At 43.9% G+C, this 17560-nt stretch overlaps 1 protein-coding gene and 1 long non-coding RNA gene across 2 annotated transcripts in view; both read left to right on the forward strand.

Annotated features, from left to right (window-relative positions):
• Positions 1 to 17560, forward strand: part of LOC310774127 — a 47982-nt gene that overhangs the window by 21452 nt on the left and 8970 nt on the right. The gene's annotated exons all lie outside the window — the stretch shown is intronic.
• Positions 1 to 17560, forward strand: part of LOC310774190 (uncharacterized protein) — a gene marked incomplete at its 3' end in the record, with an annotated part of 36643 nt that overhangs the window by 15176 nt on the left and 3907 nt on the right. The window contains exon 3 of the mRNA XM_083634260.1: positions 16479 to 16769. Coding sequence (XP_083490386.1) covers positions 16479 to 16769 — 291 coding nt within the window. The remainder of the gene's footprint in view (positions 1 to 16478; positions 16770 to 17560) is intronic.

Here is a 17560-nt window from a genome sequence, read left to right on the forward strand (position 1 = left end):
CGCCCCCATATGTGACAGGCAGCCACTATCGGGTATATTTCGTATAAAGCGGAGGACTGATCCAAGCCGGCAAACTGCTGCGGCCAAATGCCAGCGAACCAGTGGCCTTGGTAGACCCCCCCAAAACCCACAGATGGGGCTGCATCTGTGAAAAGTTTTAAGTCGTCGGCAGACAAGACGATTTATTTGAGATCGGATCGGCATCCCTCATTGAGGGTAACTGAGTCGAGGAGGCTGGGGACTGAAGATGCTAAATCGAGCAGCCTGGAAATGAATGACCTCCCTTGGGGAATAATGTGCATGGCAAAATTCAGGTGGCCGAGCAGAGACCGAAGGTCTCGTTTTGAAATGTGGCTGGCTGCTGAATAGGACTGGGCTATTTCGCGGATGCGAGACAATTTCTCGAGGGGGAGGGAAGCTTGCATAAGCTTGGTGTCAAGATTAATGCCCAGGAATTCGAGAGATGATGAGGGCCCGGAGGTTTTTTCCTCAGCTAGAGGGACGCCCAGCCTGTGAAACGTCTCTTTGAGTTTGACTAGGGAGATTGAGGGGACGGACGGAGGGTCGATGAGCAAAAAATCATCTAGCAGGTGGTAGCACTGCGGGGAGACGGATATTGTTTAGCAATATCCAGCATAGAGCTTCTGCTAGTGAATTAAAGATGGCGGGGCTGCTTCTGCACCCAAACGTGAGCCTTACGGAAAAATAGAATTTTGAATCCCATTTTATTCCGAATAGATGCCATTGGGAGGGATGAATAGGGATGACTTTGAAGGCGTCTGAGATGTCGGCTTTAGAAAGCCACGCACCTTTGCCTGCCAGTTTGATTAGACGAATGGCGTGGTCTATTTTTGCATAGTGGAGGGAATAAGGTTCGGGAGGAATGAGGCTGTTTATGCTTGGAGTGGGGCCATGATGAGGCGCTGACAGGTCTATAATCAGGCGCTTTTTGCCGGAATATTTGCGAGTGGCGACGCCTACTGGACTTGTTCGGAACACCGGGAAGGGGGGAGAATCAAATGGGCCGATTATGAATCCTTTTGATAATTCCCTGCTAAGGAGTTGAGAAACTACTTTGGGCTCTTTTTGAGCCGTTTGCAGATTTTTAGAGACGTGGGAAATTGTGGGGGGAGAAATTACTCCTATTTTGAACCCCTGGGAGAGGCCGGTTAAGAGATGATCGGTAAATACGCGATCAGGGTGGCAGGCTAATTCGAGAGCCAGGGCTGGGATGTCGATGGGGGTGGATGGAAGGGATTTTATGATTGTTAGCCCAACTTTTCTTTTTTGGGGAACTGCCTTGGGGGGCGGATCCTGCGGGGGCAGACGGAGCGGGGGTGCGCTTCCCTGCAGGCGCTGCAGACGTGCAGAAAAATGCAGTTAGGATATGTGCAAACTCCCTCATTAAAATTATTGCAAATAGCCATGTTGTTATGCATAACTACCTTGCGCCCCTGGCGGTCTGATTGAGATGGCTGGAAGGTTCCCTGCTGGAGGAGGGGGGGTGGACCGGCCGAAAACGGGGTGTTGCTCCCGGAAGCCTGGAAGGCAGCCGTAGGGCATAAGGGAGCCGTGTGGCCTACTTCGCCGCAGGAAAAACAGGTGATCGCCTGATGACCGCCCGTGACCAGTACCAATAGCTCGGTATCCAACACGGACCAGTCTAGACGGGTGTTGGAACGAGTTATGTACAGCGCAGCTTTTGTAGAGAACGCTTTATGGTACTGGTAAAATATGCTTTTCCCGTACCTAAGGTGGAGGTCTCCCACCAGTGCCAAGTACTCATCTAACTCGGCGCGACGGCTGGGATACACTGAGCATATAATGTCGCGGAAAACCCCCGAACGCAACGAGGAATTCGGTTGGTGATAGCTCTCTGGCGAGACGGGGGTCGGAAGATTTCAGGACGGCCGATATATCTTGGCCGCCCATTATCTTTTTGCTGCACTCAGCAGACGGCAGGATAATACTGACTAGGTTGATATCTCTGCCTTGAAGGATCATGGATCGAAGCCTGGGCGATACGTTTGCTGAGAGTGGGATATAAGGCCTCCCGTATGCGGGGGAGGGGATAGCTGAGGCGAGGGTATTCATTGGGGGAATGTGCGCGGGGAGGGGAGGGAACTCGGTGCACACACCTGGATTTTGAAGCGGGGCTGGCTGGGCTGATATCACCGGAAGAGATGCCGGCTGAAAAGGGGGATACAAGCCTGAAACCTGGGGCGGTGCTGTCTGGGTTGCTGCCGTGGGGAGCGTGGGGCTCCCGAGCGTCCTCAGCCGGGCATCGACGAGGGACCCGACCAGTGAAGAAATCGTTGCGATCAGGGGATCTTGGAGGCCTGGAGGGGCTGGAAGCCTTGTAGCGTCCGCCGAGGAGCCGGCGGTTTTGGTGCGCTTCGCTGGGCCTTTCTTGGAGGTGGACTTCTTGGCTCTTTTGCCGCGCCCACGGCCTCCGGAGTGCTGTGCGGACTGAGATCCGGGCGAGACGACTTGGACCTCCGTGGCGCTGGATCTTCTTTTGCGGCTGCGGCCCCTGGTGAGAGGAGCGTCCCTTGTGACGCCCGAAGATGAAGCCTGGGGATTGGAGATTTGCCCGGGGCTGGCCGGGGCGTTGATCATGCTCTGGAGGAAGGCGACCACGGCGGAGTTGACCCTTCGCTGCTCGTCTTCAGACTCTGACATGGTGATGGACTGAATGAAGCTTCTTGCTCTGGAGATGCTGGATGAATGCGTGATGCTGACACAAGGTGAGTGATGACTGCACAAGTGTGACTTAAGCTGTGGTGATGGGGGCTTTATATAGTACCAGGAGAAGGGCATTTATGATGTCATAACTGATGTCATTTGGGCAACTGACGTCACACTGCAAAGGTGACGTCATAGAGAAGGTGACGTCGGAGATGGTGACGTCATTTAGTGACGTCATTTGGGCTGAGGGGTATGACAGCATGGGGTGCTCTATCAATGCCTTATTTGGTCTTCCATGATTGAAATTCAGTCTAAGACTACACTGAGTCAGAGTTAAAAAGTTTTGATTGATTGATTGATTGATTGATTGATTGATTTTATTTTGGACAAAGAATACCAAAATCCAAGGGATGACATGAAAAAGTATAAACACCTAATTCCATCATGGTCCCTGGTCTTATAAAAACATGACATACAGTAACACATATCATAAATGATACAGAACAGTCAAGGATAAAAAGAACAAGAGATATAAACCAACATAAGTTCAAAAACCAGGCTAGCAAAAAGAGGTTTGCACATTACTCTAGCTTACTCAGTAAGATTTTTTTTCAGTAGGTTTTTAAACCCATTCAAAGAATTTGCAGACTTAAAGTGATAATACGTAAGATTTTCATGTAAATAAATGTCTGTAAAGTCACTATACATATCGCCAACTGAGTTAACACAATGGTGATTGAGCCTATGGCCCATTGATGAAAGCCCTTGCATCTCTTTGTATTGCAACATTTATGAACTTGTGTCTGTGGCGACACTTTCCCCGCCCCCCAAACAAAAACAAAAAGATATCACAAGAGGCGCACAGTTCTTGACGTGTTTCCCAGCACCCAGTACCCGCCAGCGAGGGTAGGCGGAGTCGGAGCAAGTTGCTTTTGTTTCCGCGTTATTATGATGAATATGATCCCACTGGAGATTTGGGCAGAAGACACCCTGTGCCCGCCTACGCAGCAGTCAAGCGCCAGGATTGGCCAGGAGCCAGCCTTTTGTTCCCTTTTGACACACACGCACACAGCGCCCAGCCGCCCACGTGTCATAGTGATCTCCAGTGGCGTCCGCTGAGCAACTTCTTCTTCTTTTGAGATGTGTGCGCGGTTGGCATCCAAGCGTTGCATTACCGCCCCCACTGGCCAACTTGAATGTAAAAAACCCTTCATGTCACATATGCGCCACTGTGTGGATCTCATCTGCAATTACTGCTCATGGCCATTGGTGTTGTCAGAGACAAGAAAACTGAAATCTTCCGTATTATCACTTTAAATTTCATTAGGGATCTTGTTTTCAGATTCAGATTTTCCTAAGTGCAAGGATAGCTTATTGTTGCATAAGTGCTTACATTTTGAAGGTCTTTACTAAGAGATGTTCAAACTGTTTCTATGCACTCTAGTTACCAACAAGGTGGCATCGTCAGCATACAGAAATAAAGGACATGAGCAGGCTGACTCCATGTCATATCAATATACAACAAAAATAATAGTGGTGGACCAATAATGCTTGAGGGACCCCACAGGTAAGGTTTCTGGGCTCGGAGAGTATACCTCCTATTTCTACCTTTTGAACTCTGTCAGAGAGGTACGTTTATTACTATCTCAAATATGATTTCAGGTTTCAACAGATAATATAATATATATATAATATAATAATCTAGGGGCACTTTACACGAGGATGGTTTCCTATGGTGACAGGGAATTATTGTATCGTTAGTGCCTCCCTTTTAGACGGCGACGGCGAATTCGCGCTTAGGAAACGACACATTTTGGAACCACCTTCCAGAGTGAAATTGTTTGAGACGCTTCCCGCTGAGGGCTCCATGTAATCGCTTTGGAACGGCACATTTCAGAAACTCTGACGTGCCTGCACACGCGACACACGCGATTATGCCATAGCCGTGCGCGAGTTGGCAACCAAATAAAATGTCAGTATGAATGAAGTTTGGCAACATTCACAATTAAGCTACACTGCGGCCAACTTCAGTTACATGTTCAGAACGTTACTGCTGCGAGGAGCCGATGGCTGTACCCGGTCGGCATTTAACGTTAGTTACAAAAGCACGTCGACAGTGTTTTCTCACTGCCAGTAGCCTACAGTAGGGTTTGACAGATAGCACACTCGCTACTCGTTAAAGATTTCCAATAGGCGTTATTCTGATAAACTGGTCACATATATGTTACATTCTCACCCGACAAATATTAAAACTTTAAAACAGTTTGGGGTTTTTTTTAGCTTGAAAAAAGCTTTTTGGCAAGTCTAAATGACTGCGGAAAGCGTAATCTACTTCCGCGTTTAAAACCGGAAAGACGATTACGAAATTACGTCATGCAGAAGCGTCCTTGTATGGGCAAAGAATAAGGTGATCACACTGCCACCTAGCGACCTGGCATGTACATTACGGCGTTTTAAAAATTCAACAGCGCTCATGTAAACAGGGAGAAGGTATGAAGGAAAAGGTGTTAAGGAAACGCTATTGTGTCGTTTCTTCCAGAAACTGTCCTCGTGTAAAGGGCCCCCTAGTAAACATTTAAAATGTTCATACATAGCTACTTTTGCTTCTTACAGTAGATTTTTGGTTGTGGGACAGCAGATTGTACCAGTTTGTGAGAATGGCCTCCTCAGTCAGACCACTTGCCTGTTTGTAGTGCGCTGCTGCAGACAGCACACATCACCCCAGCCGTGTCTGCCTCACAACGCTCTTCTCTCTCCTGACACGACTAGATATTTAGCAGGCTAGTGGTTAGTTTTAAGATAGGATTGGGGATTTTTCTAAGTTCAGATGAGAGGTGAGCCTGAATTTGCTTTCATTATTATGATTTATTTTTTTGGGTTTTTTGTCTTTACTGTTATGTTTCTAAAAAAAAAAAACTGTACTATAAAGAGCAGTCTACACTGATGCAGAAAATGTAAACATCTAAGACTACATGTGTATAAAAAGAATCTAGGGTGCCTAAGATACATTTGAACAGTACTGTGTAGCAGATCCTTTCAAGTTTTTAGTGTAACTTTTTTTATTTTACTTTATGCTCCATTTACCTCCTCCCATTGATTATCAATGCGTTCACACTGCCTCTTAATTCTTTTCCATGCTGGGTCAGAACGTACTGTAGGGTGAGGGTACCTCACTTCCTTAACTTAGGGAAAGAAGGTGAATAACTAGAATGACCTAGACTTCTCTCCTGTACCGTTTTCCCTGGCAGAGTGTTAGAGCCAATCAGAGGCAGAGCAGGGCGCGTTTGTGCAGAATTAACATCCTTGTCATTCAATAGGAATATGAGGAGGAGGATCTGAGCGAATCAGAGACAGAGCAGGGCGGATCTTTGCAAAAGCACATTCCAAAGCACATGGTGGAGGGGGGAAAAAGACGCTATAGACTCCAGGCTGCACTGGTGCGTGTTGTTCTAAAAAGATTTACACGCACTGGCCGAATTTAAGGTGGGAAAATGCATGTATTTATTTACACACACTCTGGAGCCCTGCAGATTATAGTCTTGTTTTACTAACCTTACTAGTTGGAACAACACATTGAAGTCCTACATAATATTGCCTGGTGTTGCTCCTTAAAGGGATACACCACTTTTTTGGAAGTTTAGCTCATTTGTCACATCCCCCCCACATAACCAAGATACACCATGCCTTACCGGCACTGTCCGCTCAGTTTACAGTGAGCTACAGTCGTGAAGTTAGTAATTATCGCCATAGAATGGAGGCTAATGGTACAGCTGTTAAAAATCTGCCAAAACAGACATCTCACGGCGTCAAAATACATGTTGTGCTTCAGGTACTCACCACACAATGAAATATTAATCCAAAATGCACATAATTAGTCTTTTTAGAAGGAAAAGAGGTAGCCGGCACTACTTCCCAAACATGGCCGCCGACCTCTTCTCCTTCCAAAAAGACAGATGATGTGCATTTTGGATTAATATTTCATCAATTTTGAGTACCTGAAGCACAACATGTATTTTGGCGGCGTGAGATGTCTGTTTTGGCAGATTTCTTACAGCTGTACCATTAGCCTCCATTCTATGGTGATAATTAGCCTGGGTAAACCCATCCCCCACGTGACCTGCTCTCAGACCTGTTCTCAGTCACTATAGTGACTGGGAACTGAGAGAGCAGGTCACGTGGTGGCTGGGTTTACCTAGGCTAGGTGATAATTACTAACTTCACGACTAGCTCACTGTAAACTGAGCGGACAGTGCCGGTAAGGCATGCTGTATCTTGGTTATGTGGGGGGGATGTGGCAAATGAGCTAAACTTCCAAAAAAGTGGTGTGTCCCTTTAAAGTAATCATGTAACATTTTCATAGACAGGTTAGGGTTAGTAAGTTAAGTTAGTACTGTCAATGTAAAGTTCATATAAATGTCAGGCTTGCTCCACTCTATCTGATTGATACAGCATAAAAATCCTCTGCCACACAGTAGGGCTGGGTGATAAATCAATAGCAATATATTTCGGCGATAGACAATTCATCAATACAATAAAAAATAGTTCAATATACAGATCCTTTCCAAAAAATTTGAATATCATGGAAATACCATGGGCTTCAGCGGATTGTCAAGCAAAGACAATTCAAATATTTGGCGGAGATTCAGAGGGAGTGGACTGAGGCTGGAGTCAGTCATAACTGAGAAGTAACTGCTGATTTTCTTCACACTATTCTAATTTCTTGAAATACTGTATTGGGGGTCTTCTGGAGCTGTAGGCCTAAAATTATGAAAAATGAAACAAATAAAGGCTAGAAATATTTCACTTTGTGTGTAATGAATCTATAATCTATAAAAAAGTTACACTTTTTGAAAGGAATTATGGAAAACTAATTTTCCATGATATTCAAATTTTTTGGAAAGGATCTGTATATCGATATGTCCCTTGATAATGGAGCGTGCTACGAGTGACACACAAGCAGCCAATCAAACAGACAAATCCTAAGGTTCCCACCCGAGCATATTTATTACACAGCTGCAACACTCAATTTGTGCTTTAAATGTTGTGTTAACATTGAAATGATTACCTGTGTGCCTCGATCAATAAGCAGATTCAAAATAAAGAGGTTAAATGTAACCTTTTTTTCTCGTGGTCTTTATCAATTAAAAGAATATCAATAATTATCGATATCGACTGATATGAACTATTTTATATCAATATTTTTTGGGGCTATATGGCCCAGGCCTGGCACACAGGGAGTGCTGTGCTGTGCTTCATGCTTCAGGTTTGTTTGGAGTAAACAGACGAACAGGGCACTTCCAATGCTTCTATAGAGACACTGTGGAGTGTGCCATCATTCAGAAACCACGCCCAAAACGGGGGGAAACAAAAACTCGCCCCAATCCTAGCGTTCTCCCATAGAGACATGTGTGGGAACTAGGGATGTCAACGGTTAACCGTTAATCGATTAACCGTCGCTAACGTCGTTGTTCGGTTATTGCTGTCGGTCTATCAGTTAATATTAAAAAAAAAAAAAAATTGGACACGTTTTTTGAGTTTCCTTGCAGATTTTGCACAGTGTTTTGCATCATGCAACTATTTTGTTCAAATTTTGTTCAATTGTTGGCAGCAAATCAAAATAGGCTATATTTTGTTTAAGTTTTTATGCTGCAAAAGACAGTAGGCCTAATGTGAAAAAATCAAAAGAAATAACAGATTGTTGTTGTTGTAATGTTTACATAAACAGGAAATAAAGCTCTCAAAAATATATTTCCTTGTCATCCATATAAGAGCCAGAATGATTTTGGAATGATTACCTGATCAAAATGTGGCAATAAACTTATAAATTTCAGCAAAGCCAACAAAAAATAAAGGCATAATTCTAACACAAAAAGCATTAACATTTCAGCATCTAAATAGACACGCCTTGTTTGGGCATGAGCTCATTGAGTAAATAGACCAACAAAACAAAAAAAAAAAAACTTTTTCTTTTAACTCATTGAGTGCCAATGACGACAGCTGTCGTCAATTCAAATACTGACGTAGAGTGCCAAAGACGACGACTGTCGTCAATTGCGTTTTTTGACGGGGGGATGTCCATCGAAGCCAGATCTATGTCCTGTAAAATTCTGGGACATGTTGAATGTCTATAACCTATTTTACCGAGCCATTAGGTGGCGACAGTGCTCTCCAGATGACAGAAATGTCAGGAATACAGCCTGACAAAGCCGTGATCAAAGACAAACCGCGCTCATGCTGCAGCGCAGAGCCATCATGTAGATGGCTCTGGGCTGCTTGCCAACAGCAATCAATCCGCGCACACAACTGCAGCTCCTCTGCCTGTCTGTCTGTCTGCATAGTTTCTTCACAGGATTACCCACCAGAAAGGCAGCACCCCACGCCGAAGGGCCAACCCTTACCTGCAGTAGCGTTAGGCATTTCCTCCTTGCTGCTGTGAGCTGCAAGGAGCCGCGCGGCGCAAAAAGCGGCTCCGAAAATAGACTTTGTGCGTGTGGGGAGGAGTTTCCAGCTCAGGGGGGGAGAGAGGGGGAGAGGGGGGTGGGGCACGCATGCACCACAGAACTAAACCAGGTCACATCATCAGAAGATATTATCTAGAGTCAGTGAATGTGCTTGAAATGCTGCATTTCACAAAAGGGTGAATATCTCAGCTTCCTGATAGAAAAGCATATTTTTGCTGTTTTTGACCTATCTTCTCCAGCTGATAACTAAAGAAGGAAAATGGTATCAATAAACTTTTTTTTGCTGATGATACAATAGAGTCTCCTTGTTCTTTTTGCGTGTTCGGTGTTTACATAGTAATATCACACAATATTCTGTGGGCCTCGAGAAATCACTGAAAACGCTCTGAAACTCTGGCACTGGGAGCGTCCGTTCTCCAAAAGTGGCTGGCACTCAATGAGTTAATATTAAAAAATTATGAATTAACCGATAGGTTAATCGATTATTAGCGTCGGTTAATCGAAGGTGAAATTAACCGAAAATTGACATCCCTAGTGGGAACACCCACAAAATGCTATACGGCTGGCGCGAGAGTGGGGTAAAACTGCCAATATATCTCAACGGGCTGACTCACCAAAGGACAGTGCTGCGGCTCTAACCTACAGGTTTGGGGGTTCTAGAGCAGAACACAAGACGTCTGCTGCGGTGGTTAAATCCGCGATCGTGTCTGCCTGGGCCGGTCTAGCAGCTAAATTCTAACTTTGCTGAATGGATAGAACGGGGGATTTACCCCACCCTGACCACGCCCTCAGCCAGGCTGAGCCAGCTAACCCTATGACGAGACATCGCCTCGACCTATGTCACGTGTTGCACACAAATATCATATTATATGGAAGATGAACAGTCCAACTTACTTCCTTGATAGCTAGATCCACATTTTTCTTCTCGCCAATTCTCAATAGCTTCCTTGTTTTGCTCGGGAGTACAAAAAAACTTTAATTGGACATTTTTTACATTTGTTGTCTGCGCAGCCCAACACACAACCGCTTTTATGTTTAATTCAAGGAAAATAGAGAGCCCCAGGGATGACGTATTTTTGTAGTCGGAACGCGGAAGTCGCGGACTTCCGGGTTCTTTACTGTTTCTTCTGCCTATGGGATTTTTGAATGGGTTTTTGGTGCGATACTTCAAATAAGGTCTGTGGGCAACGCAAGCTTAATCAAATGCAAACCTGTGTTCAGTGAGATAATCTTCACACATGGACCACTTTCATGAGTTTGGAAGCGTAAATGCGAGCCCTAGAAGTAAAAAGCTCGTGCTAAGCTAATTCAGAACTACGCACAGTGTCGCATCGGCTTCCCCGTCATGTCACCACTCAACCTGGATTGTTGTTGATGTGTGCGCTGGTGTGCACTGATTACCCTGGGCTGAACCAGGTGAGGGAAAGAGAATTTCCGTGTTCGTCCTATGAAGTGATGACGTTATTGACGTATAATATCCCCGTCGACTCAACAGTGTAGTCTCATTTAGCCGTTTGCTAGCTAGCCGCCCTTTTAACGGCACGTAAAAGCTGAAAAACTCATGAAAGTGGTCTTCATGTGTGAAGATTATCCTGCTGAACACTGGTTCGCGTTTGATTAAGCTTGCGTTGCCCAGAGACCATATTTGAAGCATCGCACCAAAAACCCATTCAAAAATCCCATAGGCGAAAACAGTGAAGAACCCGGAAGTGTTAGCATCGATGTTTTCCGGACTCATTCCTGGGGCTCTCTATGACGCTGGTGTGTTTGGAAGTGAATGGAGAGCTTTCCCCCATGATGGGCGTGGCCTATTTCATGCGGTGCCGTGTCTCTATGGGTAGTTATCGTGAGCAGTGACGTCACCATGGCTGACTTTCACCATGCCCCCCCATCCCCCCCCCCAAAAAAAACACTACAGCAGTGGTTCCCAAACTGGGGTATGCATAGGCGGTAGGGCTGTGGCGATTCACTTATCTCCCGATTCGATACTATCACGATTCTTGGGTGCCGATTCGATTTATATTGCGATTCTTAAGTATTGCGATTCTACGATTATTGCGATTCGATATTACGATTTATTGCGATTTTTGTTTATTTTTTTCTTTTCTTTTTTCAGTATGTTTGCTTTTTTACACTAGATTAGAACATAGGAAAAGTTTAATCATACACTAGAGACTGTATATTATATATCATGAGTAGGGCTGGGCGATATAGTTAAAAACAGGGGCGGACTGGGATCATAATTCAGGCCGGGCATTAGATACCAAGCAGGCCAGGCCGATATGGGCCGACGCGTGTGAAATTTGGGCCGTTTGAAGCCCAATTCGGGCCGTTTGAAGCCAGATTTGGGCCGTTTGAAGTCCAATTTTACAATGAGATGCACCCACTTTAACCCTGAAGTGTAATTATTACTTTAGACTAACTAATAAAGTAATAAAACCACTAGTAAACCAGTAGGTGGCGCCTGGCCTGCTGTTCAGTGAGTGGCCTGACTGCAAGCACCAATTTTTTTTTTTTTTTTTTTTTTTTTTGCGATTATCGATTCTGGAATAAAAGATCGATTCAAAAAATCGTGACATTAAAAATCGCGATACTTAGGTGAATCGATTTTTTCCCCCACCCCTAATAGGCGGTGTGCAGGCTGCCTTCACAGGGTATCCGCAGAGTTTTGAAAATAAATTTTTGGAACATTAAGGCCCTTAAAATTGATTAAAATGCCTTAATCGTCATTTGAGAAGGTATTACATTTGTAGCTATTGATTGTGTTAAATGGGCATATATCGTCTCATATCGATCGCAGACACCTGAATTGAATCAAAATCGTATTCGTGGCAGACTTTGATATCAGCAAATATTGTACCGGCGTCCAAAGAATCGATATATCGTATCGTGATTAAACTTGTGATTCACACCCCTATTGCTGATGTGACGAAAGTGGCGTTGAGGTCTTGAAAAAGTCTTGAAAAAGGTCTTAAAAGTATTGAATTGAAATTGAGGATTCCTGCATCCCCTTGTTAATCAGGGCTAACGTTACTCCTGATGAAGGCAGTCTGTGCCTGCATACCCTTGTTAATCAGGGCTAACGTTACTCCTGATGAAGGCAGTCTGTGCCTGCATACCCTTGTTAATCAGGGGTAACGTTACTCCTGATGAAGGCAGTCTGTGCCGACACGCGTTGGGTTTAGCCAACATTAAATAAAGGCTTTTAACTTCTATGGAGACTGAGTGCTTTGGATTTTTGTAGTAGGGCCCACTGCCTACTTCCTTATTCATATGGGCAATCTTTTGTAATTCAAGGCGCACTTCTGATTTTTAAAGTCGAGCTGAACCCAAAAATGACTTATCTTTTCTTTTAGCTCAAATACCTGGGTATGCAGTGCACCTATTTAATAATGTATGCCAAAAAAAAATCACAAAAATCAAATTTCTTTAGTTTTTCACACTTTTTCACATCAAAAGTTCATTTTTCAAGATTTCATTGATAACTGTAAGTTACAGTTTGCTGACGTCACCTAGTACTATCAAATTTCTACCCCATTTCAACCAATCGTATCACGACATGCAGCTGTCAATCAAATCTTCATTTCAGGAGAATTTTCTCTTCCAAATGAAGTAGAAAATGGCGCCTAGTGCCTGTCATGTGGCAGAATTCCTATAAACTAACTATTAACTTGGCCAATTGTTAGAAACATGAACAAAAAACAAAAACTATAATCTCTAAGAATGCAAAGAATCTGACTCGTTAAAACGCACATTCCAGGGATATCGTATTTACAGAAATAGTGTAAAAGGCGCGTGCTTGAGAGCGTGGTTCTCAGGGGTCTGCCCTCGGAGATTTCAGGCGGGCGGGCAGCACCCATGCATCGGATTGTCCGCTCGCTCCGCACGAAGCAGCTGCCTGCCTGGTACTCCGCGGATCCCACTCGCGTAGCACGACAACACGCTGAATCCCACTCAATTTGGGGGTAGAACACGCCATGATTGACCAATGCCAAAGCCAGTCGACAGAATTGTCAAATCAAATCATCGACATGATACTATGACCCGCCTCTCAACTTGTCATCTCAGACAAATTATGTTTTCAGTCTGAAACGGACTGCGACGCACGTGACGAACGGGTTCAGTTTAGGGATGAGTACTCGTTCATAACGTCAGTACTCAAATAATGTTTCCGCTGTTCGGGTACTCGCCCCACCCCTTTAAAAATGGTACGCACACATCGTCATGTGGATCATTTTGAAAGTTTTAACAGGAAGTTTCCCAGCTCATCACAAAAATTTACTGGTGGAGATGCGCTCCCGTTAACGACACGAGACAGATGCACGCTTCTCCATAACGCACCCCCGATAAAACTAATTGAAAACGTGGCACTAGTTTACTGACTACACTGTTGTCGTCCCATAACGTTAGCCACAAGGAATGTGGAGAACGAATCACTTTATTGCTTCATGTCGATCACGATTTAGCTGCAGCTAACGTTATGGTCACTGGTCAGTTTTCACTTTTTGGCAGAACACCAGACCTTGTAATCCGTGGATTTACGTTACTGTAACAGTGATCATAAAGCAGAATGGATTATACCGGACATGTGTAGGCCTATTGGAAATTAGCCTTCTTCGCTTGTTTCACAAGTCTGCTCGGACGACACAGCGCTAACCAATGCCATCCAACCACCAGAGATCTGAGGTAGGGACAACAACTGCAGCTAACGTCACCTAATTGTCCCTTTCCTCACAAAAAGTGCTACAGGTTGTGTTTTTTCCATGCAAAAATGCAAACGTTATGTGTGAACAGCCCCATACACAGCAGATTACCCCTGCTTGCATAACATAACAGGGTGTTTAACGCACCACCGTTTCCATTTTAAACAAACGTTTTGTTACGTTTTGTCCATGCTGCTGAACTCAGCCCCTGTCTGCTGTGTTGAGTGTGTTCACTCCGCGGATCAGAACAGGATTGTGAGAGAGAGAGAGAGAGAGAGAGAGGGAGACACAGAGAGAGAAAGCGAAGGAAACGAACGTCATGTGTGTGTGTGTGTGTGTGTGTGTGTGTGTGTGTCTGTGTGTGTGTGTGTGTGTGTGTGTGTGTGTGTGTGCGTGTGCGTGCACATGTCAGTGTTTAGCGCTGATGCGGGGAGGGAGAGAGAGACTGAGACAGACGGTGCCTCACTCACTAGACACCCCTTTTTCAGATGTATTTCCAGGGGAAAAACGTGTAAAATATTCAGACCAATAAGGTTATTAATGTTCTCAACTGCGTAGCAGACTCACTATTCTTCTTCTTTAAATGTTTTGTTAGTTTATGCTGTATTGTATGTATCCTATGTTTTTTTTATTGAAGTTTGTTCCTATATTTGGTTTTTATTGTATTCTGTCTTTGCACTTATCTGTGCTGCTGCTGATCTTGGTCAGGTCTCCACTGAAAAAGAGGGTTTTGATCTAAATGGGACTTCCTTCTTACATAAAGGTTACATATTTTTAGGCCGGTGCTTGTGCCTATAGGAGCATGTGTGTCCCAATCGCTGCATACACGACTCCTGGCACGACTCCTGGCACCCTTTCATCACGATGGGCTTTTACTTTGAAATTTGTTTTATTTGACGAATGTCCGGTTTCGGACTTCCTGTCTGCCCTGATCTGATCGTTCAGCTTGACAGAGTCGCTCACGGCCGCAGAGGGTCCATGTTAACGTTACACGCGACGCAACAAATAAACAAACACACACTTCCCAGTGTCTCTGGACATCAACAGTAGCGGGAGACGTCTCCCCTTCCAGCAAATATACATGAATGTTATGCATAAGGAACATGAACATCTTACTGCGAGGCAGAGAGCTTAAGATAAGTAGCTAACAGCTGAGCTAAGTAGGCTATAACTAGCGTGTTAGCCGATCGGAAAAGCATGTAAACAGCGGTGAGATCTCCTTTATTAAAGTATGCAACCATTTCCAATGAACAAATGGCATGTAGCCTTCAACTTTAAAACAAAACAATGTGCTTCTGCTTACTTCTTAAACCTTAAAAGGTAGGTGCCAAAAAGCCATAAATTCACATCAAAGAACAAAGAAAAACTACAATTATAATTCAAGTTTAAACAGTAAGTGTGCAGCTGCAGCATTTATTTAAAAAAAAAATCTTTATCCTGCATCCCTAAACAGAAACAGGGAAAAAAGGTGGAAAATCAGATGAGGGTATAGTATATGGGTGACGATCGCATGCACCGGCCGTATGCCAGGTTTCGACCTGGCCTTGTTTTTTATAATATATAGAATTTTCTCAACCTATAGGAATGCAGGTTTCACCCATCACAGAGAACCGAAAGGCTGAAAAGTGTTGTAAACTTTACTGATGCGAAAAACGCAGAAAATCGAACCTCGTCCGAAAACTTAAATGGCGGACGTAATTGTCGGACTCGGTGTGTAAACGATGATAAACACAAATTAGTCGTATTCCTTTTTTTCCGTGCGTCAATTTTGGACGAAAATGTGGACTTGGTGTGCAAATTCTTTAAGTCACGCAATTTATTCTCTTGAGCTTTATTCCTTCCCAGCCTATCTGAATTCTGTTGTATTGATACAGTGCATAGAATTATGGCAAACTAAGACCGTTTAGTTTGCAATCTCAAACTCCAAATGTATAGTAATTGTGTTAGTTGAAGGTGTGTCGTTGATGTAATCGGTTACAGCTTGAAGTGGCGATGGGGTCTTGAAATTTATTGGAAGGGTCTTGAAAAAGTCTTGAATTTAACTTCAGGATTGCTGCATATAACCTATTTATGGATATTAGTGGGATTTTTGGCCAATCTAAAAGTGGCTTTAGATAAAGTTTAGTTAGAAGGACATACAAGTGCCTGGGTGGCGAGCAGACGGCGATATTTGACAATTTAGCTGGAGCTCAGTCATCCTTTATTTCACCTTAGTTTTCATTGTGAATTATAATGGTCGGGGGCCATTCTGTACCCTATGGCGGGCCACATCTGGCCTCCGGGCTGCAAGTTGAGTATCACTGGTTTACTGTGTATAATGTGGGCTACATTATACACAATTATAGACTAATTGATACGGGGGAGGGGGGTGCTTCTTTTGGGCATGTTTCCTCAAATATTATGGGCGTTTTTGTGTGCGTTTAGGCAGTTTTTTAACAGCTTCTGGGCTGGAAACCACCCGCTGTATGTGGCAACACTGGCTCCATATCTCCTTCCATTGACTTTACATGCATTCACACTGCCTCTTAATTTTTTTTTTCCATGTTGGGTCAGAATGTACTGTAGGGACAGAAACTGTAGAAAAGTAGAATGACCTAGACTTCTCTCCTGTTTTCTCCATCAACAGGCAAAGTCCCAAAGCCCTCCCTGACGCTTTCTCCACTCACTTGTTCTTCTTCCTCGTCGTCCTGCACTCTGAGCTGTGATGGAAACACCACAGGTGCTGAACCAGTCACCTACAGCTGGAGGACAGTTGGAGTTGACTTGAAAGAGTCAACAACAGTTAAAGACGAACATTCTTCAACGCTGTTGATCACCAAAAATGCACAATGGCAGCAGGTTCAAAAGATCTCCTGCCAAATGAAGAACCCACTTGGTGCCAAAGAGAGTGAACCCTTTGACAATATCTTCTGGTCAGGTATGTACTACAGTATGTGTTCTCTCCACAACACCACAAATATGAGCGTAACATTTTCTCAGCACACACATTTGTAGGATTATTAGTTAGAAAACCTCTTCATCTCTTAAAACCATCAAATTATATTACTCACTCATTTCTCTCAATAACATAAATTACCAAACACGTTCACAGTCCCACATCTGTCTGTTTGTTCCACGTGTAAGGACTGAACAAGGAAAAACTGCATTTTCTTTCTATGCCCCCAGTAAATGGAATATGCTCCAGAACAATCTGAAACTGGATCATCTAATCTCTCTCGAGTCATTTAAACAACTCTTAAAGGGTACTCTACAGGAGAAATACTCTTGTTTTATTTAAAATGTGTTTTAGTATTTTCTTTTTATCTTTATTCTTATTGCTGCTGCATCTTGTCTGTCTGCAACTGAAACTTCTTGTATGTGTTCTATGTAATCAGGGCACTCTTGAAAATGAGAGCTTGCTCTCAAGAGATTTCCCTGTATAAATAAATGCAAAAAAAAAAAAAAAAAAAAAATGCGAGTGAAATGCTTGCACTGTCGTGCCCTGTATAAAGTAGTAGTACAAAAAAAGGATTGATAATAGTGTACTAAGTACACTATTGTCAATCCTTTTTTGTGGGGGGAGGGGACATGAAGGAAGAATAAATCCCACTTAACGAATATTTTGACTTGAAAGTGAATCAAACCCACCAATAACCTTTGTTTTTAAACAGCTCCATCTAATGGGGGGGTTAAGTTAACACTTTGAGTGCCACGGCCCTTGGGCAAAAG

The sequence above is a fragment of the Poromitra crassiceps genome (assembly GCF_964638095.1).
Source record: "Poromitra crassiceps genome assembly, chromosome: 3".
NCBI lineage: Eukaryota > Metazoa > Chordata > Actinopteri > Beryciformes > Melamphaidae > Poromitra > Poromitra crassiceps.